Source organism: Humulus lupulus, chromosome 1, assembly GCF_963169125.1.
Source record: "Humulus lupulus chromosome 1, drHumLupu1.1, whole genome shotgun sequence".
In the NCBI taxonomy this organism is placed as follows: Eukaryota; Viridiplantae; Streptophyta; class Magnoliopsida; order Rosales; family Cannabaceae; genus Humulus; species Humulus lupulus.
The window spans coordinates 281785847-281809600 of NC_084793.1; the positions used below are offsets into that span (position 1 = coordinate 281785847).

Genomic DNA, 23754 nt, shown 5'->3' on the forward strand with positions numbered 1-23754 from the left:
TACATTATACCATACATCAGATTTTCTATATATTTCTCTACATCATTTAAATATTATATATTCAAACATATTTTATTAATTAAAGTAAAATAAAATAATTGAAAAAAAAAGAAATAATAAATATATATATACTAAATGGGAGAGAGAAAGTTTATAAAGAAAAATAATAATATTAAAATATTATATAAAAGATATGTAAATGTTATGTAAATGGAGATATGGATTAATTGGAGTTTGTGCATAGTTATTATAAATATATGTATAAAGGAACTGATGGAAGTTGTTTTTGTGAGTTTTAGCTAAATATTATAGAGAAAATATATTACAAAATACATCACCAAAACATATTTTTTTTATAATTTATCTCAAACTTTTACATTATATCATATATCAACTTCTCTATTTTTTCTCTACATCATTTAAATATTATATTTAAAAAAAATATTTTATTCATTTTAAGAAATAAAATAATTAAATATAATAGTATCACACTCATGTATATATACAAAAGTTTCTAAAAAATAATAAAATATTTATAGCTTGATGAATAGTGTTTCACTACATATAAAAAAAATAATATTTATTTAGGTAAAAAAATATAACTTTACATCACCCATTAGATGACTATTTAACAATTTTTTCTCTATATTATAAAGAATTAGACATTTTACCTTTTCCATTGGAGTGCTCTTACTCTACCACAATATCTTTAAGAGTTTATACCTTTTTGGACTCTGTGTTTTTCCCCATTACTTGTTTGGACCCTGTGTTTTGACAAATTACTTTTTGGACCCTATGTTTTTTAAAATGGTTAAAATAGAACCTTAAACTCAATTTTGATGAAGAAAAAATTGAATATAACAACACAAGTTTTAAGTAGAATGATTTTATTTTTGTTCTGAATTGTTAGTTTGATAAATTATTTGTGATTTTAGTTAAAAAAACATTGACCAAAATCGGATTTAGGATTCTATTTTAATCATTTTACAAAATATAGGATCAAAAAAGTAATTTATCAAAACACAGAGTCCAAACAAGTAAAGTAAAAAAACACAGTATCCAAAAATATATAAACACTTAAATTAAGGTGCCTTATCTGTTCACAGTGAAATTCTCAGTTGACAGAGTAATATCAATTGTGAATCCCTAATTTATATATTGATAGTGACACTTCTAGCGGCTTCTAGACTACATGGACAGGCTAATAATGAATGCGAAAATTGAGAAGGAAAAAAAAATTACAAAAAAAACATTACTCTGTTCTGTGATGAGAAAGGCATGAGGGATCGTGTAATACCCACATAAATATTATGATTAAGAGTGAAAAATTCAGACGTCATAATAGTGAACAGGAAAAAAGAACCATTTTTCTTCTGAAAATGTCACCTATTTGTCCCATTGTGGGACACTTTAAATTTTAATTATTCATTTTCTCAATAAAGCTAAATTACAAATAAGAAGAATAATATAATTCTCACCGTGCTTAATATGGTTTATTACGCCCAAGAAAATTGGTCACTGATTGATATCATTACCAAACGCGGTTTTTGCATGATTTTTTGGGTGCTATGGCTATATATTCTACTTCCACCTATTTTCATCATATTCTTTTTTGTTAAGTCAAATAGCTAATCCCACTTGTTTTGTTATGTCCACTAGGGCAAACATATATTAGGGTGGTGCATTTGAATTACTAATCCAAAAATGTTTCTAGCCGGGTACACATTGTAAACTGCTTCTTTAACTTTAGAGTCTTTATAGTTCAACTTTTCAAGTTCTTCAACAAAATATCAAATTTGATTCGATTAATGCATCAAAATTCTACTAAGAGAACCCCTTTATTAACTTTGATTATATTTGGATCTCAAAAAGATTGGAACATATATATAGCTTTAGTATAATTACAAGTCTTTCTGACATGATTAGCTGGAAATTCTTGGCTTCTTTTTACACTTTTATCATTTGAATAAGTTCCTTTTGGTTTATGTTTCCCATATTGTTAATGATCACACGGGTACAGGTACCTCTGTCTCACTATTTCCACTTGTCCGATACTAAGTCGGCTGGTTATTTACAACCCAAAGCTGTAAACGGCGATATTAACAATGTCTTTTAATATATATATATATATTTATATTATTATCGATTTATTCATTAGTAAAAAAAATAAATCCTCTTTATCTTTTCGGTTTTTAGTATATATATATTTTACTTAATTAAAATAATGAAATAAAGTTTTGTCCACATTACAAAGTCCACCTAGTTCCATGTCTAAGTTCACACAAGCCATATGTCACCTTCCTTATCTCATTCTATAAATTCACACCTTCTTCCTCCTCTCTTAAACCATCTCTCTTCTCTCTCTCTCTCTCTCCTCTCTCGAGTTAATTTCTAGCTCAAACTTATTACAAAGCAAAGCAAAAAAAAAAAAAAAAATGGCCAAAAGCAACCTGAAAACGCTGTTCTTGATAGCGCTCCTCCTCTTCTGCGCCACTCTAACCTATGCTGTTCGGCCAGAACCAGGATTTTCAGCAATAAATCCTGCCAAAACCCAACATGGGGTTGGTTCAATTTTCCATATTTCATGATATTTTTTACTCTTATTTATTTATTTATGAATTTCGATTAATTGGGTTTTTACTTATTTATTCTGAAATCAGGTTGTTAAAGCAGAGCAAGTTGAAGCCAGTGATGAAATTAGCTGTGATGGGATTACGGAAGAAGAATGCTTAATGAGAAGAACTTTGGTTGCTCATACCGACTATATCTATACCCAGAAACAAAAACCATAAATTTAGTTTGTTTGTTCTATATATATATATTATATATATATAAGCTTTGGGGGTTATGTATGTAGTTCTCGTTAGGGAAACATAGAAGATTTCTTCGTTACCAGAATATATTCCTATAATTAAGTTTGACTCTTTACTGTTTTATAATATTAGAAAGAATTATGATGTCTTCTTCATTTTCTTTGATTAAAGTATAATCATATTTCTAAACAAGATGTTATCAGTGTTAAATACAGAGACCAAGAGACCAAAACGAAAGTACGGTTTCTCTTCTTACGAGTTCTGATTTGAAGTACTAAATCATTCTTTACTACTTGATTTGCGCATACCAAGAACTGGTTCGTTGTGACGTATTAAGTCAACTCTGTACTACGGCGTAGACTAGCTAACTTAAGATGACTTTTCTTTGTTAGTGATTGCATTTTCCTCTTCCTCGTAATGGCACCTTTAGTAACGTTATTAATTAAGGTTGCAGCACAAAAATTACTACGCTCGTAACACTATATTAAATGGTAAAAAAACCCTTATAAAAAAATACATATTATACATAAGGATTTTTTTTTGGTTATTGTCAGAATATGATGAGCGAAGTTTTTTTAGCCTCAGATCTTGATTCAGCGTTATAATTAATAACGTTTCACTTTTATGGCAGATATATGTTTGTTCCTCTTCAATATCTTTCTACATAATTCGGTTTGCTAAAGGGCATGTGAATATAAAACACTCAAACCCAAATCGATTAGGATCACAAATTTTGTCCCTCAATTTTGGTAACAATTTTATTCTGTGAAGCTAATGAATTCGATACGATAAAACTGAATAAAACTTGTCAACTCGTTGTAATAATCTTATTACTTTTTGTAATTTAGAAGATTTATTTTTGAATAGAAGACAAATTATTTGATGTCCATTTAAATTATTTGAGTTTACAGTTTTCATATTATTAGAAAAATAGTTTGTATACTTACATCACTATATGTTTGGTTATGCACTGAAATTTTATCTATAATTACTGTAAATATTACTTTTTTTTTGTTTTGGTTGTTCATAGGATAAATTTTCATAAAATTAATATAATCATATATTATATCAAAATAATATAACTATAAATAACAATTGACATTTTAAAAAATTATTAAAATTTTCCATAGATTATATGTTATAAACAATTTTATTCGTGAAATATTTTTTTAACATAATACAGTATTAAATACTAGAATCAAGTATAATTTTTAAAAATACAAAAATAACACACTTATTTTATTTTTAATAATTTTATTTGTTATTTTAAACTAATATAAATGCTTTACATATCAATTTCTTCCAATAAACTAACATTATTTATCATTTTATAGTTTGATATATGTATATTTATTTTTATATTATAAGCTTAAAAAATAAAATAAGTAATTAACTAAAAAAATATTGGCTTAAGATGTTTTAAATTTTTTTTTTTTGAAGTATTTCACAATCTTATGTATCTGAAAACCACATATCAGGTGAGTTTCACTTGAACACACAGTCAAGAAAAGTTAAAACCATTGGAGTATAATTTCCCATGTTGGAAAAATTCAAACCTAGTACCAAACATGGGAAAATGTTCAGATTCTCATTTCCGTCTTCAGATTCCTACATACCAAACGACCCCTTAAGTTTCGGTAATGCATGATTATTTATGCCCATTTGGGTGATAAAGTTTAGCTTTTTGCATTGGCGGAACCAGGATTTAACTTTAAGAGCGGCAAATTATTTTTAAAAAATTATGTTATAAACCAAAAAAAAATTAAAAGAGATATTTGCGGCAAAATACATAATGTTTACAAAATGTAGCATTTAAATACCCAATCTTTTTTTTATGAAAAAAGTACCAATAGTTGTTAAAATGTAGTATTTAAATACCTAAAATTACTAAAACGTTGCACCTTCACTACCAAAATGTTAAAAAAAATGATAAAAATGTATTTTAAGTTATAAAAATCATTAACATTATATAAAAATAACCTAAATTTATTCCAAAATTAAAAAAAATAGTTTATTTAATAAAAAAACTGATTGAAATGGTTAAAAGAAAAATCAATAACTTAAAAAGTATTGAAAGAGGAAAAAATTATTAAAAAATGTTTATTTACTATTTTTATTAAATAAACTTTAATTTTTGAATTAATTTAGTCTATTTTTTTATATAATTTTATTGTTTTTTTTTATAACTTAAAATACACTTGTATTAATTTTTTTAATTGTTTGAGTAGTAAAAGTGCAAGGTTTTATCAACGTCAGGTATTTTTACCATAAAAAAAAAATCGTATTTAAATGCTATATTTTAACAACTTTGGGTACTTTTCCTATAAAAAAAATTTGGTATTTAAATATTATATTTTGTAAACATTAAGTATTTGTGCCGCAAATATCTCAATTTAAAATAATAAACTGCATATTTAGTATTTACCCATTACACTAAAGTCTACTTTGTTAAATATTAGATTCAACTAAAAATATTTTTTTTTTCAGTGGGGGCAGCCACCCACACTCGTCTCTATGTGGGTTCGCCCTTATTATTTGTATGGCGAGTTTATATAATTTTGAGTTATTCTTGTTTTTTAATATATTATTAGATTATCGGTTTTAAATATTTACAAATATGATTCTTTGTTTTTAAATTGGTAAACGAATGGGAACATTTTGGATTTTTCTTTCTCATTTCACAATCTCAGTCCACTATAGTAATAAAAAAAATCAATACCATTTTTTAGTTTATTGTTAACCAAATAAGCAAATAATATTATTTTTGTACCAATTTACAAAACAATTTTTTTTGTTTGTGATTATTTGAAAGTGGGGATCCAAATTGGTATTAAAAAAAATATTCAAAATGGTTTAAATCATTGTTTGCGGAAATGTTAAAATTTGAGTTTATATATTGTGAATTATTACTTAAAATAAATTAGAAGAAAATCAACATTATATCCAAAACAATAACAGAATATTTTTATTTTTTACAATTATGCTAATAAAAGTTGCATACATAGTATGTATACAAGAGCATTTTTTATTAATTTGTTTTTGTTTTCTTAATTAAACGAATATATTATTAATTTTATTTGGCTATATTTATTATGCATATTAAATAATTCAATATAAAACCAATTAGTAGATACGGTCATAATCATGTACTATATATTCGTGGTGTTTTTTTTTTGAAGAAATTTATTTATTGGTGTTTTTACTTTTTGAGCATATAAGTAAATATGTCTTTAACAAATTTTATGTTTCATTTCATATTTATTGTCTTTATTTGTGGTATCAAATTCTGTAGTACAGATCTTTCAAATAACTATCTTACATAACGTATTTTTCAAAATTCTTCTTTTTAAAACACTTTGAGTGCCTCTCTTTGAGTTAAAATTGGTTGCAGTTAATTTGGTTTAATATATAAGACTAAAAAAAGTTGGTTAATTTTTCTTACAAACACCTTCCTAGTCAAATAATGAGAATTTTGTTAAATTTTTCATCCAATGTGTTATGATCGGCTCTGCAATTTTCTTCGCACATCCACAATCGTCAATGGATCGAAGACATGGATTTTTGTAATAAAACCTGTTCAAACCCAGTTTAATCGTGTAAATTTTCTGCCTGTTTCGACTGGTATAAATATTGAAAACAAAAACACCCTAAAACTCTAAACATCGTTATAATTGGAGCAAATGTGTGAATAAAAATAAATAGAAAGATTAGTAAGAGAATTTGATAATAATAAATTTTCTAAAAAACTTCATTTTTTTTAATAGCCGAAAAGCTCGTTCACGTACCTGTAATGCATTTATAGTTTCTGGTACGAATATTTTTCAACAAAAATTAGAAAAATAATTAACTGAAAATATATTAATTTATTAAGCAACTCAGCTGAACTGAATTGAACCGTGATTGATTTGTCTTTAATTGTATACAATATATATATATATATAATTAAGAACGTCGAGATAATCTGGACCCATTTCTTTCCCGACTTTGCAAAAAGTTTCGAGGTTGCCGGCGGCGTAAACATTTAGTTGAGTAACTCAAAATACGCTAGCAGTACGTGTATAAAATGGATTTATTATATCATATGAGAGAGAGAGTTCTCATAACTGTAAAAACAAATAAATATTTTTGAGACTTATTTATATTAGTGTACTATATAGTAAAAAAAAATTGTTTCTATTATAATTTTTTTACCCTTTGACCTGCTGCTGTACTGTTATATAGCTACGTACGACATTTTTTCTTCTCATAATTTTAAAGGACAAAGTGAAATAAATTTCAACTGCATTATTGCATGTGACATGTATCTACCATCTTTTTCATGTATTAATTTTCTCAGAACTGCATATATATATATAGAGTGGTCAATATTAACGAACGTTATAGTACGGAACTCTTAATTTGCAAATTCAATGCAGTGTCTTCTTGCTCATGTATGTATAGAGATGTATTTAATGTAAACAACTACTTCAAGCAGTTTCAGTTGTGGGAAGCTGAGACTTATCATATGAATACCACACGTTCTTCGATAATAATAAAAAAAAATATGGATGATTGTTGAGTTGACTAAATGCAAACTATATATTGATTACAAACATTTTTAAGGGAATGGCTTGGCTGAAGTGGTACCGTACCATACCATTCGCTCCTATTTACACAAATTATGCATGGATAAAATTGTGAATCTAATCCATTATATATATATATCTAATTGTTGAGAAATAAGAATTTCACAATTGATATTTGTATTACTGGCAGATGAGGTGTCAAGAATATTCCAAATTTTGGTAGCATAGTTTTCTATGCTAAATATCTTTGTGGTCCCCCATGAATTACAATGTAATGATTATGAATATTGTTATGATTTTATTCCTTTTTCTATGAATCTGTAATGGCTCACTGCCAGCTGTAATGGCCTAACGGCTCTTTGAATGTAATTACCATACTCTATAAATTGAATGACTCAGTCTCATTAATAGTTGAGCTGAGATTTTATCAATATATCCCTTTATATTCATTGTTCTTCTCTTGGTATCAGAGCAAGAAAGGCACACGCCCAATGGCCTCCCCGCCGAATCCAAAGGATGGAGCCTCTGCTCAAGAAGCAAGCTCAACTGCAGAAAACCCTGCTGCTCAAATCCCTTCACTCACCTGAAATGAAGCCTCTGCATCTTAGCTCCCAAATGCTTATCCTCAACACTTTAGCACCCTCAACCAGCCCTTTTCTCTCAAGTTGGACCGTAACAACTACACCCTGTGGAAAACCATGGTATCCACCATTGTAAGAGGTCATAGACTAGAAGGTTATCTTACTGGTGCTAAAGTCTGTCCACATGAATTTTTGCTTGCAGGTCCCGATGGAGTTGTTCAGGTTAATCCTGACTTTGAACACTGGCTGATCAATGATCAGCTTCTCATGGGCTGGTTGTACAGCTCCATGACAGAAGCTATTGCAACAGAGGTGATGGGTTTAGCCATAGCAGCAGGGTTGTGGAAAGCTCTGGAGAATCTCTATGGAGCTTATTCCCGAGCAAGAATGGATGATCTGCGCACCTACATTCAAACCACAAGGAAGGGAAACTTGTCTATGACAGAATATTTGAGACAGAAAAAGAACTGGGCAGATACTTTGGCTCTGGCTGGAGACCTTTATCCTGAAGCTCACCTGGTGGCCAATGTCTTATCAGGTCTTGATGCTGAATATATTTCAATCGTTGTCCAGATTGAAGCCCGATCTAAAACCACCTAGCAGGAGCTGCAAGACATTTTGTTGAGTTTTGATAGCAAGATTGAAAGATTGCAGACATTAACCAGCACCAACAGGATGCTGAACACACCTTCTGCAACAACTCCTCAAGAAAACATGGCTGCTAAAAACACGAATCCTGGGCGAGGACGCAGTACTTACACCAACACTGGAAGTGGCAATCGTTTTACTGGCATCAGAGGAGGCCCAAATGGAGGTAGATCTCGTGGGAGGGGTCGTACTGGTGGTGGCTCGAGACCTACTTGCCAAATCTGTGGCAAGTATGGTCACTCAGCTGCTGTTTGTTACAGCAGGTATGAGGAAAGTCACATGGGAGGAGATTCTGGTGGAACTCAGCAACAACAGTTCAAAACCAACCCCAATGCCTTCATAGCTGGACCTGAAGTGGTTGATAGTGATCTCTGGTTTGCTGACAGTGGGGCAAGTAATCACACCACTGCTGATGCCTCAGTCATGAATCAAAAACAGGAGAATGGTGGTAAGGAGATAGTTACTGTGGGTAATGGTAATAAACTTGCTATCTCTCACATTGGTACATGCTATTTAAAAACTAATTGTGGGAAATTTCTGTGTTTAAAAGAAATATTACATGTGCCTAAAATAGCCAAAAATCTCATAAGCATTTCTAAACTTGCTGCTGATAATGATTTGCTCATTGAGTTTTATGCTGATTGTTGTGTGATTAAGGACAAGGCAACAAGGAAGGCTTTGCTCCAAGGGGTGCTTAAGGAAGGACTATACCAGATCTCATCTCCATCAAAACCAGGAACCTCTCACCCAAGTCACTTAACCGAAAATAAACACACTCCCTTCTCTGGTGTTGCAGCAGTTTCTAGTGTCAATGTAACTCAGCCTAAAACTGAAAAGTCTTTAAATTCCAAAATAGAGGTGTGACATAGGAGATTAGGCCACCCCTCATCTAAAGTTCTAAGTCATGTTCTTGAGTCAACTAATGTAAGAGTCTCTCAAAATGAAATGAAATCGTTTTGTGATGCTTGCCAATATGGAAAATCTCATGCTCTTCCTTTAAAAAACTCTCATAATCATGCAAAAAATATATTGGATCTGGTTCACACTGACTTGTGGGGACCAGCACCAATTGCATCTAACACAAATTATCGATATTACATTCATTTTGTTGACGATTTCAGCAGGTTCACATGGCTTTACCCACTGAAATTTAAGCATGAGGCACTTGGTGCTTTTCTTCAATTCAAAGCCATGTTTGAAACAAAGTTTGAAAGGAAGATTAAATGTCTAAGAATAGATTGGGGAGGGGAGTTTAAAGCTTTTACTGATCTTGTTACAACACATGGTATTGAATTTCAACATCCTTGTCCCCATACCTCAGCTCAAAATGGCAGAGCTAAACGCAAACATCGACATATTGTCGAAATGGAACTCACTTTGCTTGCCCAAGCTCATATGCCACTGAAATACTGGTGTGATGCTTTCACTATTGCTGTCTTTTTAATTAACCGATTACCAACACCTGTTTTGGCTCACAAATCACCCTATGAGATGATCCATTCCTGTAAACCTGACTATAATTTTTTAAAAACCTTTGGAGCAGCCTGTTTTCCTTTCCTTAGACCATACCAAAGCCACAAATTCCAATTCCCCTCGATCAAATGTGTCAATCTCGGGTTCAATGAGTCTTACAAGGGTTATAAATGTTTGAGTCCCACTGGTCGTATATATATATCTCGCAATGTTGTCTTTAATGAACTTGATTTCCCTTTTCAACATGGATTTCTTAACAATTTTCAAACTCTTGAACCTGTCATTATTCACAGTTCCACTTGGTCCTCTCTTCCTGCTCCAATTTTTTCCCAACCTGCAGGTTCTTCTCACATAACTTCCCTTGGAGCATCTGATGCCTCTCCTGCCTCATCACCACAACAGGTATCTCCAGCTTCTCCTTTTTCTCCTGGTACAGGTTCAGTTTCAGCAAGGGGTGATAGTACTCGTTCCACTTCACTCGCACCTGCTACCTCACCCTTGTTTTTTGATGTTGATGAGTCTGTAACAGATGCTGGTCATGAGTGTCATGATACCGTTGAACCTGAACCACACCAGACACATCAAACAGCCCCATTGCAGTCCACTCATCCTATGGTTACTAGAGCAAAAGCTGGTATATTCAAACCTCGAACATTCATCAGTCAAACTGAGCTTCCACATGTACCAAAAACTATCTAGGAAGCCTTGGCTCATGCTGGTTGGAAAGAAGCAATGGATGAAGAATATTATGCTCTTAAACGAAACAAGACATGGATACTTGTACCACCATCTAACAGTTTCAATTTGGTAGGCAATAAATGGGTGTACAGAATTAAACAAAATGCTGATGGATCTTTCCAAAGACTCAAAGCCAGACTTGTTGCCAATGGTTTTCATCAAAGACCAGGGGTTGACTTTGGTGAAACCTTCAGTCCAGTGATCAAACCATCCACTGTGAGAATCATTCTCACCATAGTTGCATCAAGAAATTGGATCATAAAGCAGCTGGATATAAATAATGCCTTTCTGAATGGAGTGTTAGAAGAGGATGTCTACATGACACAACTGCAGGGTTATGAAGAAAAAGGGAAAGAAAGCTTTGTGTGCAAATTAAACAAATCTCTGTACGGATTGAAGCAAGCTCCTAGAGCCTGGTTTGATCAACTAAAAGACACACTTCTGACATGGAATTTCAAGCATTCAAAGGCAGACACTTCCTTGTTCTATCTAAAAACATTCACTGACATTATTCTTATTTTGATTTATGTTGATGACATTATTGTCACAGGGAACAATGTCAGGAGAGTTGAAAGCTTTATTACAAATCTGAACAAGAAGTTCTCATTGAAGGATCTAGGACCACTTCACTTCTTTCTTGGAATAGAAGTGTACAGAGATGATACGAGGCTGTATTTAACTCAAAGCAGGTATATTGAAGAGCTGCTAAAGAAAGCTAATATGTCTAATGCAAAACCATGTCCAACACCTATCACAGCAGGCAAGCCAATGTCCCTAAATGAAGGTGCACCTATGCATAATCCTTCGGCCTATCGCAGCATCATAGGAGCTTTACAATACCTCTGTCACACAAGGCCAGATATAGCTTATGCGGTGAATAAATTAATTCAGTTTTTGCAAGCTCCAACCTTAGTTCACTGGAGTGGAGCTAAAAGAGTCCTCAGATATCTCAAGGGAACTGTTGATATGGGACTTCATATTAGCAGCAATGACAAACTCAACATCACGGGATTTTATGATGCTGATTGGGCAACATGTCCTGATGACAGACGTTCTGTGGCAGGGTATTGTGTTTACTTGGGGGAAACTCTAGTGTCATGGTCTTCAAAGAAGCAACAAGTGGTATCAAGATCGAGCACCGAGTCAGAATATCGAGCCCTGGCTCACGTAGCAGCAGAAATTTCCTGGATAGAGTCATTACTGAGCGGATTGGAATTTCCTTTAATCTTGCCCTCTGTTACGTGGTGCGACAACCTCAGTGCTAGTGCACTAGCTTCAAATCCCGTGTTTCATACACGTACAAAACACATACAAATTGATATACACTATGTGAGGGACAAGGTGCTGCAAAAACAACTTGAAGTGAGGTATATACCATCACACGATCAGCTGGCAGATTGTCTTACCAAAGGGCTATCTCATTCCAGATTTCAATATCTCATTAGCAAACTTGGAGTGAGAAGATCACCCCTGAGTTTGAGAGGGGCTGTTGAGAAATAAGAATTTCAGAATTGATATTTGTGTTACTGACTGATGAGGTGTCAAGAAAATTCCAAATTCTGTTAACATAGTTTTCTGTGCTAAATATCCTTGTGGTCCCCCATGAATTACAATGTAATGATTATGAATATTGTTAGGATTTTATTCCTTTTCCTATGAATCTGTAATGGCTCACTGCCAGCTGTAATGGCCTAACGGCTCTTTGAATGTAATTACCATATTCTATAAATTGAATGACTCAGTCTCATTAATAGTTGAGTTGAGATTTTATCAATAGATAGTTAAAGAGTTTTTATATATATATAACAGCATTCATTGTGCTGGAGTTAGAGCATACATTTTATACGATTTTCGAAAAATTCTAAATAGCTTAAGCTGTGAAAAAAAGTTCAAACATAATATCACATAATATCACACGCTTATGATGTTAGAAGTTTGGAAACTTATTTTTGGCATCCTAAATATTATTCAAAAAATTTCGAAAACACATGGAGGATGTTTAATGTACTTATAATAAACACCATCGGGTAAAAAAAATCAACGTGCAGTATGGTACCATAGCCGTTTCTCCATTTTTAAAATGAAAACAATTGGTGTATTATTAGGGCATAGGCATGGAAAAGATAATAAATAATTAAATCCTTTACTATAAGAACGTCTCGCTTATCTCATTACAGTCATTTAATACCAAGTATTGAGTAGATGAAAAGGGAATTAATGGAGCTTTTGGGACCTGTAGATGGGGCTCTTGTGGCCCACTCTTTATGGTCCATGATTGGGCTTTTTAGCTTTTGACTATCAATACACGCGCAAATCTTTTGTGGTCCTTACTTACTCTGAATCTTCTTTTGAACTTATCTCTTGTTGGCCATTATACACTCTTGCGTAGTTGTCTGTATATTTGATTCTCATTCTTTTGAATATTTCTTCTCATATACCATATAAATATTATCATCAAATAGTAGTAGGGATATAATTAAAGATTTATATTAATTGTTTGTCTTCAGAACGAAAAGAAAAATGATTTTACACAATATATGTCCTACGTGAGCTCAGACTCGGATTGATGATGGCAAGATTTTGTGTTATCCATTAATATATAAAGTAACCATTAAATGTAGTCCAACTAAACGTCATTTGAACTAAAAGTAAAGAGCATTGCTGTAATGTTTGTTTGACCGGTTAAATTTAAAAAATTTAATTTAGAATACGTGAAATTTGATTTTAATTTTAACTATTGAGAAAATATGAGACTATCAATGCGTTTTATTGTATAGTGTTTTGGGTCGATAGAATTTTGACATGACACGATTGTACTCGATACGAACACGACACTATTAAATAACGTGCCATAAAATATAAATCTTAACACAACACATTTATAAATAGGTTAACCTGTGACACAACTTTAACACGGTATTTAAACAAATCATATTCAAGTCGTGTTAATCTTACATGACACATTTATATTTTGGACCTATTTATAACTTATGTAACCCACATAGGTAAATTAAAAATGATAAACGGGTTCAAATAAGTCATTTTAACATATATAACACCTATTTATATGTTACATATGTTAATTTTAACCTATGTAATCAACTCAAATTTAAAACATAAATCTAATGTTCAAAATATAAGATATCATACGCTAAAATATAATATTATATATTATTAAAGAGGTTAAGTTTATGATAATCTATTTATGAACTATTTAGTAATCTATACTTAATCGAGTTAAATGAGCTAATTTCAAACTTAACGGGTTAATCTGGTTTTAACTTGAAATTTAATCGTGTCTAATCAAATTTAACTTATTTTGACACATACATATTTATATTAACCCCAAAATGCGGATTCGTATCATTTTCGAGTTTTGTTATCTTATCATAACTTATATTACGAGCCTTAGAAAATATGGCATCAAATAGTGTTGGTCAATATTTAAAAGCTAATAATTGATGTCCAATAAATATATATTTACTTTAATATCTTAAAATAAAGAACTGTTGTCTCCTATTTTCGGTGTCAAAGTATTAAAATTTGACAAGGGGGTTTACATTTTTTATTAATAAAATTCTTTTAAATTTTTTTACCGACTGTATTTTGGACTTTTCTCCATTCTTTCCTATTTGGCTATATTTGGATCTCAGATTTTGGTGAAAAAAAAATATTTAAAAGGAAAAGCAATAAAGAAAAGTAGGAGGAAATCATTTTCCTATAATTTTATAATAAACTTTTTTGATTTATTTCTTTTCTTGAACATATTAACATTATTTTAAATTTGATAAAATTTCATTAAATTTACACTTACTCTTTATAAAAATATATTTCTTCAATTTTTGTAATATTCCAAACAAAAGAATAATAATAAATTAAATCCTTAATAATTTATTTATTATGAAAATAGAGAAAATAAAGAAAAATAAATAAAATGTAAAGAAAACGGTGCAAAGAGAGGAGAGGAGAAGTCAAAAAGTTGCTTTAATAAAGAAATTAAAAAAAAAAGTCTTGTAAAGGATATAAAGATTGAGAAAGAGGGAAATCATAACAAAATAAATAAATAAATAAAAACAATAACGCATGTGAAGTCATTTAATAGAATTTTTTATAAATAAAAAAATTATGGTAATTGTCAGATTGTAATATGTGGTTTTTTTTTTTTAAAAAAAAAAGGAAAATATGTTTTTTTTTTTTTTATCTAAAAAATCTTATATGTCGTTACGTATTTAAGAAGAATCGGTGCCCACTCTTCATTTTCCTTGTTCACTCTTATCAAATCAGTACATTTCCACTTTCTATCTATTTTTCTCACCTCTCCATTTCCCATCTATCAGAATAGCCTAAAATTTGAATGGTCCTAGTAAATGAAATAATATATATATGTATATTTATTGAAATGAAGGGTACAAGTCTTCTATAAATATAATATTGCTTCAATAAAAATCTCCAACATTCTTTTTTACTTTAAAACAAACGAACGAACAAACAAGCAAGGCTTTACTCTCAATTGTTTTTCTTTTCTTCAATTTTTTTTGGAGTAAGCTGAGCCTAACTTAGAACACAAGCAAGGTCCAGTTATACCTACCCCTATATGGCTATATATATATATACATATATATATATTAAAGTCAAATGCTTTTAAAGATTGTAGAATATCCTTAGTAGTTGGGAGGAATCTAGGATATCGATCGTTGCGACATGGTAGTTCGGTGTGAACTTTTACGCCCACTCCGTAACTTCTTTATAGTATAACATATAACTATATATATTAAAAAAAATATTGGTTCATAATAAATAATCTAAGTTGGGTAGTTAAATACTGGTGACTTAATAATCTAATTAAAGAATGTTGTTACTGCCTGGCTACTACCATCTTTCTTAGTCAACGGTCCACAAGTACATATATATAATATTATACTAAGTAATCATTATACGTACTTAGGTCAATTTGTTTTAGTTATTAGAGCAGAGATAATTATAGAATCATTTCGTTCACACCAGAACTAACTCGTGATTATTTCAATCACTTATAACTATATAAGTTAACGTAAGCAATGCAAATTTTTCTTATGTTTAACTTATCCAAGTTGCAATAAAAATCTCCCCTTTTGACATTTTTTTAGGTGATTTCTATTGAAGAGATCGATTTCACCATAATTCCTGCTTTTTTAACTTTAGATTCTTTTGTCAAAGTTTTTTTTAATACTAATAATTTTGTTACTTTAATAAACTCTTTAATGCATGTCTCCGGAAAATTCATAAAAATAGCACTGATGGGGCATAAATAAATTATTTGAGAAATTGATCTATTGAAGAAGGAATAGAAATGATAAATTACTCGGAGTGCTTCAAGCATTAAGAAAAAGTTAGTTTACATGTTGAAATAAATTGTTACTTTATTAGTGGAGCTCAATATTATGTCTTGTATTCTTCAAAAAATATATATATTATGTCTTGTAGATTTAGGTGCACATTATTTATATTTCGTGTACAATTTGTTATTCATTTACACATTATGTAACTTTAATTCTTGATTAATTGTATTCTGTTGGTATGATATCAGAAATCGGAACTTCGAATGTGAGGAAATTTAAAATAAAATATGCTGTAGGATTAGTAATTGAATATTTCAATGAGTTTTTTAACTAGCACTATGAATTTATATCAATTTTTAATTTTATTCTAAATGAACATCGGCAGATTTAGTTAAGAGATGACACTCTTATTACCACTTCATAAACTCCTTATTGGGATTTCTCTTCAAAACAAAACCAAAAAAGTTTACAAAAATACCTAAAATTTAAAAAAAAATACAAAAATTTGGAAATAAATTACAAAAATATGGATGGGCATAATCGTAAATACAAAGTTTTTTTTTGTAAATAATACAGTTTTTTGTAACCAAATGTTGACCACTAATTTGACCAACGATACTAAATCAAATAAACGATAATGAAAATTGAGAACTGAACTATAATAGTAAACGACACCAATATTTATAGTGGTTTAACCCCAATTATTGGTAATGACCTACGTCCACTTATAAACTTTTATTATTGTAGAAAATCTCAAATCCACGATCAAATGAGCCTGAGTCGACTGAGTTTCATAAGTTTGAGAAGATACAATGCTCTGTGTATAAAAGTATGCAAATAACAATTTTTTTTAAAAAAATAATGCACTAAACCCCATATTTATAAGCTTAGAGATCTTACAAGATGAGTTGTGGGCCTTACATAATTTGCTTGCTAAGTAATAATAAAATAATGCATAAATAATACATGTTGTATTTGAAATAGTAAATATCTAATAAATATCAGTCTAAGCTGGTCGTACTACACATTCTTGACGAAGCATCCGACTAGCCTTGCCTTGAATGAAGCTTCTTGACTATGTTTGTGTGGTAAACTTTAGTTATTTCTTGTAATCTGGTCGAGGGTTGACTAGAGTCTTCATTGTTGATGTCATTTTTTGATTGTCACATGTCGATAGTCGGTGTCACGTCATTACGCTAGCTTTTACGAAAAACACTAAAATTTACAAATTTGTAACTAAAGCTTACAGGTTTGTAATCATATATTATAATTTTGTAAATAATATTTATAAATTAAATAAAAAATTGTAAAAAATAATAACAGAATATTACAAACTATTATCCGTATTTTTATAATTATTGTAAAATTCTGTAGTTAAAAAAATTAAATTTACAGTGTGTAATTTTTCCAAAAAAAACAAAATAGTCCTTATTGGGCCTTTTCAAAAGTTGACTGGATTCAAAGGGTACAGTAGTAAGTCCAATATAGATCAGCCCGGCCCAATTGCTTCACGTCCAACATGAGAAGTGAGAACCCTCTTACAGAAAAGCAAGAAAGCCGAGAAAAACCCTTGATTTTGAGGGGGAAGAACTGAGAAATGTTCGGTCGAAACAGATTCCTCACTTTTCCTACGGTAATTGGAGCAGTCCTGTAAGTTTCTTTTCTGTAATTCAACTCTCTCTCTCTCTTTCTATATATAAATATATATATATATATGCATATATTTTGTGAGTGATCTATTTCAGTTAATGACTTTAGTTTGCGTTTGCCTAAAAGTGAAATTGTTGTCCATTTCAGTGTTGCTTTTACAGTTTCTTAGCTGATTTTCTAACGTTTTTTAATTCCAGCAATGAACAAAAAAATTAATGGCTTCAGTCTTGGTTTTGTGGATTTAAGTCTAATCATAAATAGATATGTGCGCTCTTGCTTTGGTGAATTTGGGAATATATATATATATATTAACTATGTTTATCAGGTCTAGTTATCTGAATTGGTTTGCTTGCTATATAGTATAGGCAATCATCGGATTTTTTTTAATATAAAAAGAAGTAAAGAAAAGGAAGAAATTTAAGGGAATTTCACTATGAATGTTGCTATCATTGACAAATCTGTTTAAAATATGTATTTGGAGACTATATTATTGCTGGAAGATATGCTTTGGAGACTTGAGGATTCAGATCCATCAATGGCAATCAAAAAGTGGAATTTTGAAGTGTTCTAAGTGAAAAGAAACTGAAGTTAAGTTTTTGTCAATGATTCAGGATACTGTTTTTTTAGTTCCAGGCATTCTTATAAGCGTTTAAATTTAGTTGGTAAAATATAGTGCTGCGCACTTGCCAACCTTTAACTTTAATTTCCCAATAGACAACAATGGAGACTTTCATGTCACAGTTGGCAAACAGACTCCTTAACTACTATGCTGGTATCATATATTATGCTGTTTGAAGTTTCACTGAGCTGCCTTATGTTGAGAATAAGAATGGAAGATATGTGAGAGACGTAAACTAGAATTTATGAGATTCTTTCTTTGTGTAATCTAGGTGAGAAAAGAGGGTATAATCCTCATTTGATTTTCTTAGTGTAAGACCTTTGCAAGGCTTCCCGTGGATGTAGACATTCTTCCCCGAACCGTATTATAAGCTTTGTATTCTTTACTATCTTGTGTGTATGTTTGGATCCTTATTCATTCAGAGTGAATTTTACAACATGTGCAATGTAATATTAGATCCTGTGAAGACCTTCATATATAAAGTTCATGTGTTGAAAAATCTTTCCTTTCAGTTTTTGTAATCACCGTTGATAGTGATGATTGAACTTGCCTCCAAGATTTAAATCTTGCAGTCTTCTTGATCAACTAGTTTATGGAATTTCTAGCTTTTCTGATATACGCATTTGTGCATTGCAGGATTGGAGTTGTTTCAGGCAAAGCAATATTTGGACCCCCACTTGAAGAGTACTGGAGAAAGAAGATTGAGGAAGAGACAGCCGCAAAAGAAAATGGCGGAAGTTCAACTTGAACAGTCATGAATGAATTTCTTCAACTATGGTCATTTTCACCAAGACAAAGCACAGGCACCATTGAATCATCCTTTAATTTATTTTTTTCCAACGCCAAAATGCATTGGATGCACTGATTGGCTATTACTCGCAATAGTTAATCTCAATGATGAAATGCTATAGCAATTTTTTATTTTTTGTACAATTCCACTCAAGTTGCAAAAAAATTCAGCACATGCTTTACTACTATTCTCATGAGGACTTGAAGCTTGAGAAGTTATGCCAATGAATGAAAGAATACCTTGTTAATGGTGGATTTTTATGAACAGTTATATAATGATTCATCCTACCACACAGACACGCATACACAAAAAACACAGATATATTGTACTGCTTGCTTACTTGCCAATAAGGATTTTTACCAAACTTTGTGGTGTGGTACTGAAATTGTATTTTGGTAATGAGTAGTCCGAATTTTTTTATTAAATGTGTTGAGTTAGAAAGTAGTCTTTTTCTTCTGAAAAATATGTAATTTGCTGTTGAGGGGAGGGGCCTTGGGTGAAGGAAACCATATGGATTAATAGATAGGGTTTCTGAGAAAATCCCTTGGCTGAAGGAAACCCATATAATGAGTTCAAAAGCGCAAGTTGTGTACAGGGGAAAACCATCTTCAGTAGCTGACGTCTTGAGAAGAATCTTCAGAAGAGATTTATCCTTACGGATCAGGATTAATGGCGGCAGTACACCTTTCTTGTGTGAACTCTATTTTTCTTTTTCAAAACTTCGCAAGCAAGTTTGGAAGTTGATAAAAGGGGCGTTCATTTTTTGTTTTTATGCTGCCATTTGATATAGATATGTAAAGCCAATTTATATTCACTAACCCTGTCAAAGTGGATCCAAATTCTCACAGATACAAGGCCAGAGGAATTCGAATGATTCTTCCTGTATCTGAAATCGCCACGAGCTTTGGAACATGTTTCAGCTCCACATAAAAACAGTGGTAATGATTATAAGGAAATAAAGAAAATAATACAACGTGTGTATATTGATTCAAATGTTACTAGTATATTACATATCTGTCGTTTAACTAGGTCTTATCAACCTTTCTTAAGAATCTCTCCATGAGAATTCGAAAACATATATCTCAAGAATGTCTCCCAACAAAAACCATAATTTTCAACAGTACAATGAAATGCATAACATCTTTCACTTTCCTTGGGTGAACAAACATATACAGAGAGATCAAAGACAAGTGGTGTCTCCAAACAAGCAGTTTACGTAAAAAGAATGTTGGAGGTCTATGCTATAAGATTCCTAATAAATGAAGTGATGGAAATGCTCAATAAGGTCAAGCGGGCATCAACAACCAAGCACTACCAGTTATATGCAAGCATAGAGAGAGACATATAGTGACTATGACCGAGGACTTGGCTGCTGCATATCTCACCAAATCGAAACCCCTCTCAATCACGGCTTCATGAACAATATTGACGCATCTCTTCACACCATCATACAGTTTTTCCAATAAGAACTCTAGGAAAGACCTAACTGTTTCAAATGTCACCCTCCCTGTGACATCAAGAACAAGTTTTCTATTACTGGGCACTGCCAAAGTAGACGAAACCTTACCGACCCACCCACCATCATCTTTCTCATCAGCTTCACTAGCTGTCTCCGATACTATGGAGAATGTTTCTTTTTCTTCATCCAAGTCCTCCACTTTCGTGGAAGTTGGGCCTTCCTCGATAGCCAAAGGGTTCTCCTTGAAAGTGGGACGTGTTAAAACCTGATGAGATGTTTTAACCAGAGTCTCAACCGCACCATTGCAGACAGAAACAAACATGTCTTTCACTTTTGTCTCGTGCTTGGGGTTGGTAAGCCCAGAAAAGAGTTCATCATAGGTATTGACATCCATAGTCTTGTCAAGATAGACACCAACTGCAGTGGTCACAAATATCTGTATGCAATCACCAACTAAATCTCTGCATTTATCACTAAAAATCACATTCATCCATTCAGGAATAGGATTGTTGTCTGAACCACAATTGTCCATATTTGATGATTTCTTTGAGGTTGGTTCTCCACCTGTTTGGCCAGCAGAATAGAAACCCAATACCAAGTTCCTAGCAAAGCTTCCAACAACAACAGAAGCAAAACCAGAACCCGCTGTGCTAAAGGCCTTGTCCATTACACGTTCTGTAAAGCCAGAACCAGCAGAAGCATCATTTCCATCATTCTTCTCAAATTGGTGGTAAGCCCGTAACATACCAAGTGTTAAAGCCTGAGTAACCTTTATCAAAGAGCCAGAGAACTCATCTGACCTTGCGATTTTTGAAAGTTGCTTCAAACTAGTTGGAATTTGATCCGAATCAGACTGAAGAAATTCCTTCAAATCTTTGGAGACCAAGCTAATTGACTCGGCCGAATCCGACACTGCTTCGGCTACAGAGACCAAAGCTCCCAAAAGCTTCAAAATTCTTCTTCTTTTTCGGGCCACCGAAGGCAAGTGATAAAACTTATAGGCACCATAACCAGAGAACCCCAAGGCGGCCAATACAAAAACCCACTTCTTCCTTTTGCGGGCAAAATCAATACCCTTTTGCACAACTTGCAGGTCCATCAATAACACAAAAGCTCAATGACCCAATTAGGATTGAACTCGAAAATGGACACTCGGTTCAGATTTTCAATAAAATTAACGAAACCCAGTTTCTTAAATCGTCTAATTTGGCAAGAAACGACAAGAATTCAACCCAAACAAGTCACATAACTGCAGTTTCCAAAATAAAATAAAAGAGAGAAAAAACCCCAAGTCAACAATATGAAAAGGTTAAGGAAAAAGGTAGAGAGAAAAAGAGATGAACCTGTAATGGATTAGCAGCTATTGGTGACGTAAAATCCGTTTCGGAAGCGATCTCGTGCAGGAAAGAGAAGGCTGTGCGTGTACTCCTAATAGTATCTTTACGGCCGAGAAATTTAGAAGACCAAGGACCGAGTCACATTAAGGATTCAGAGTTGGTGCTTACAACTACCACCATCAATCTCCTTAAATCTATTAAATGCTATTGTACCAATTTTGCATGAGAATTTATTGGGTCGTTATGTGTGAAGGACGAAGACCATCCATGTGATTGGGGGCAGGGGAGTGAAAGAGACGATAGGTTCATTGCCCACAACCTGCTCGAGTCTATGTCTAAATGAAAATTATCTGGGAGATTTGAGAAGGATGAGATTGCTCATTTGCCTAGCATAAATGTGTGTCATAAAAATCGTATGGCTATTAACTATTATGCCATTAAAATATTAGTTGGTCAGTATATTAAACAACGTGACAATCAAATTATATAAAAATTAAATTAATTGACTATTTTACGTGGTAGCTATTTTTTTGATGCTAACCATTATTGCTCTTTAATCAGATTTAAAAAAAAAAAAAACCATTACTCTTTTATCAAATTTTCTACATAAAAGTCATTATTTTTCTTCTACATCATCAATAACATTTTCATATTTAACGTTTATAGGTATTATATAATTCGTTTTTACTATTTTGACAGGACTTTTTCCTTATTTTTTGGTACTAACTACTTAAATTTTTTTGCAAATGATGTACTTAATCCCTAAAATAGGACAAGGATTATATATTAAAATATTATTATACAAGGAAGAAATTACATTTTATATGAATTTTTTAATAAAGTTTGCACAAATATAGATTTAAAAAAAAGTTATTCTATGGTTTTTTTTCTTTAAGAATTTTCACTTTCATGGGTTTAGTTTATCATATTTTTGTATAAAAGTTAGTTTATGTCATAATTTTACTCTTAATCAAATTTTATTAAATTAAAAGAATATTTTTGTAATTTGATTATTATATTTTTAGCTTATTTGATTTTTTTATATTAATTTTATATAACTATTTTTATATTAATTTTTTTTTAGTTATTTTGCATTTTTTTTTTGTAATATGAATTGTGTTTATTATTATTTTTATTTATTATAAACATCTTTTTCCTTTTTTTTTTAGATTGTACGTCTTTTTTCCAGAGTCCAGATAAGGTAATCAATTATTTGATTTATCTTTAACAGTTATGTAAAAAAAAATAAAAAGATCCTAGAGCTATGTTAAATAACATATATCACGAGAGGTAATCAGTTACCCTGAGATGAGTAACATTCTACCATGAAAGGGGTAACCAGCTACCATAAGAGGAGTGACGGGTTACTCATATTAAATATGAAAATAAACATCAAATTTGAAGGAAAAAAAGGAAGAACACTTCATTAAAAAAAGAAGAAGAAATAACTATGATTTTAGTAACATAGGTAACCAGTTACCATAAAGAACCTAGAAATATACACAAATATCAAAACGTGAAGGTAACTAGTTACCCCAAAAAATACACACACAGAACGTGAATGTAACCAGTTACCGTAGACCTGAAGATAGAAAAAAGAAAAAAAAAACAGATCCACCCATTCTCTCTCTCTCTCTCTCTCTCCCATCTTCTTCTCTTCCCTTGCTAAGAACCCTAGCCAACGCCTGCCTCTCATTGCCAACTCTCCACTCCGACCACCTCCCTACATCACCTCGAAAACAGAAAAATTATTCACATCTGAA

At 31.6% G+C, this 23754-nt stretch overlaps 3 protein-coding genes and 1 long non-coding RNA gene across 5 annotated transcripts; 3 read left to right on the forward strand and 1 right to left on the reverse strand.

The window, feature by feature from the left end:
• Positions 1-2352: 2352 nt before the first annotated feature.
• Positions 2353-3005, forward strand: LOC133807350 (phytosulfokines 3-like). Its single transcript, XM_062245618.1, has 2 exons — positions 2353-2561; positions 2661-3005. The coding sequence occupies exons 1-2, from the start codon at positions 2436-2438 to the stop codon at positions 2790-2792; spliced, it is 258 nt and encodes an 85-aa protein (XP_062101602.1). The 5' UTR covers positions 2353-2435; the 3' UTR covers positions 2793-3005.
• A 4802-nt stretch (positions 3006-7807) lies between these two features.
• Positions 7808-9569, forward strand: LOC133777486 (cold shock domain-containing protein 4-like). 2 transcript variants are annotated; one of them, XM_062217126.1, is made up of 2 exons: positions 7808-9055; positions 9265-9569. In XM_062217126.1, exons 1-2 carry the CDS (start codon positions 8635-8637, stop codon positions 9303-9305), a joined length of 462 nt encoding a protein of 153 aa, XP_062073110.1. In that variant the 5' UTR covers positions 7808-8634; the 3' UTR covers positions 9306-9569. Both variants share the same exon structure in this region; 1 of them encodes a protein (XP_062073110.1).
• A 7899-nt stretch (positions 9570-17468) lies between these two features.
• LOC133807367 (uncharacterized) lies at positions 17469-19442 on the forward strand. Its single transcript, XR_009879284.1, has 2 exons — positions 17469-17786; positions 19042-19442. It is a non-coding gene; the product is annotated as an uncharacterized LOC133807367 (long non-coding RNA).
• Positions 19443-20151: 709 nt separating this feature from the next.
• LOC133807357 (protein PHLOEM PROTEIN 2-LIKE A10) lies at positions 20152-22394 on the reverse strand. The gene is made up of 2 exons (XM_062245625.1): positions 21998-22394; positions 20152-21903 (listed from the first exon to the last, which is right to left on the reverse strand). Exon 2 carries the CDS (start codon positions 21751-21753, stop codon positions 20482-20484), a length of 1272 nt encoding a protein of 423 aa, XP_062101609.1. The 5' UTR covers positions 21754-21903; positions 21998-22394; the 3' UTR covers positions 20152-20481.
• Positions 22395-23754: the final 1360 nt, after the last annotated feature.

Coding starts and splice junctions, on each gene's coding strand:
- LOC133777486 (XM_062217126.1), top strand. CDS start 8,635: ATGCTGAACACACCTTCTGCAACAACTCCTCAAGAAAACATGGCTGCT. Junction 9,056..9,264: donor TCAAAAACAGGAGAATGGTG/GTAAGGAGATAG, acceptor TGTGTGATTAAG/GACAAGGCAACAAGGAAGGC.
- LOC133807357 (XM_062245625.1), bottom strand. CDS start 21,753: ATGGACCTGCAAGTTGTGCAAAAGGGTATTGATTTTGCCCGCAAAAGG.
- LOC133807350 (XM_062245618.1), top strand. CDS start 2,436: ATGGCCAAAAGCAACCTGAAAACGCTGTTCTTGATAGCGCTCCTCCTC. Junction 2,562..2,660: donor CTGCCAAAACCCAACATGGG/GTTGGTTCAATT, acceptor TTCTGAAATCAG/GTTGTTAAAGCAGAGCAAGT.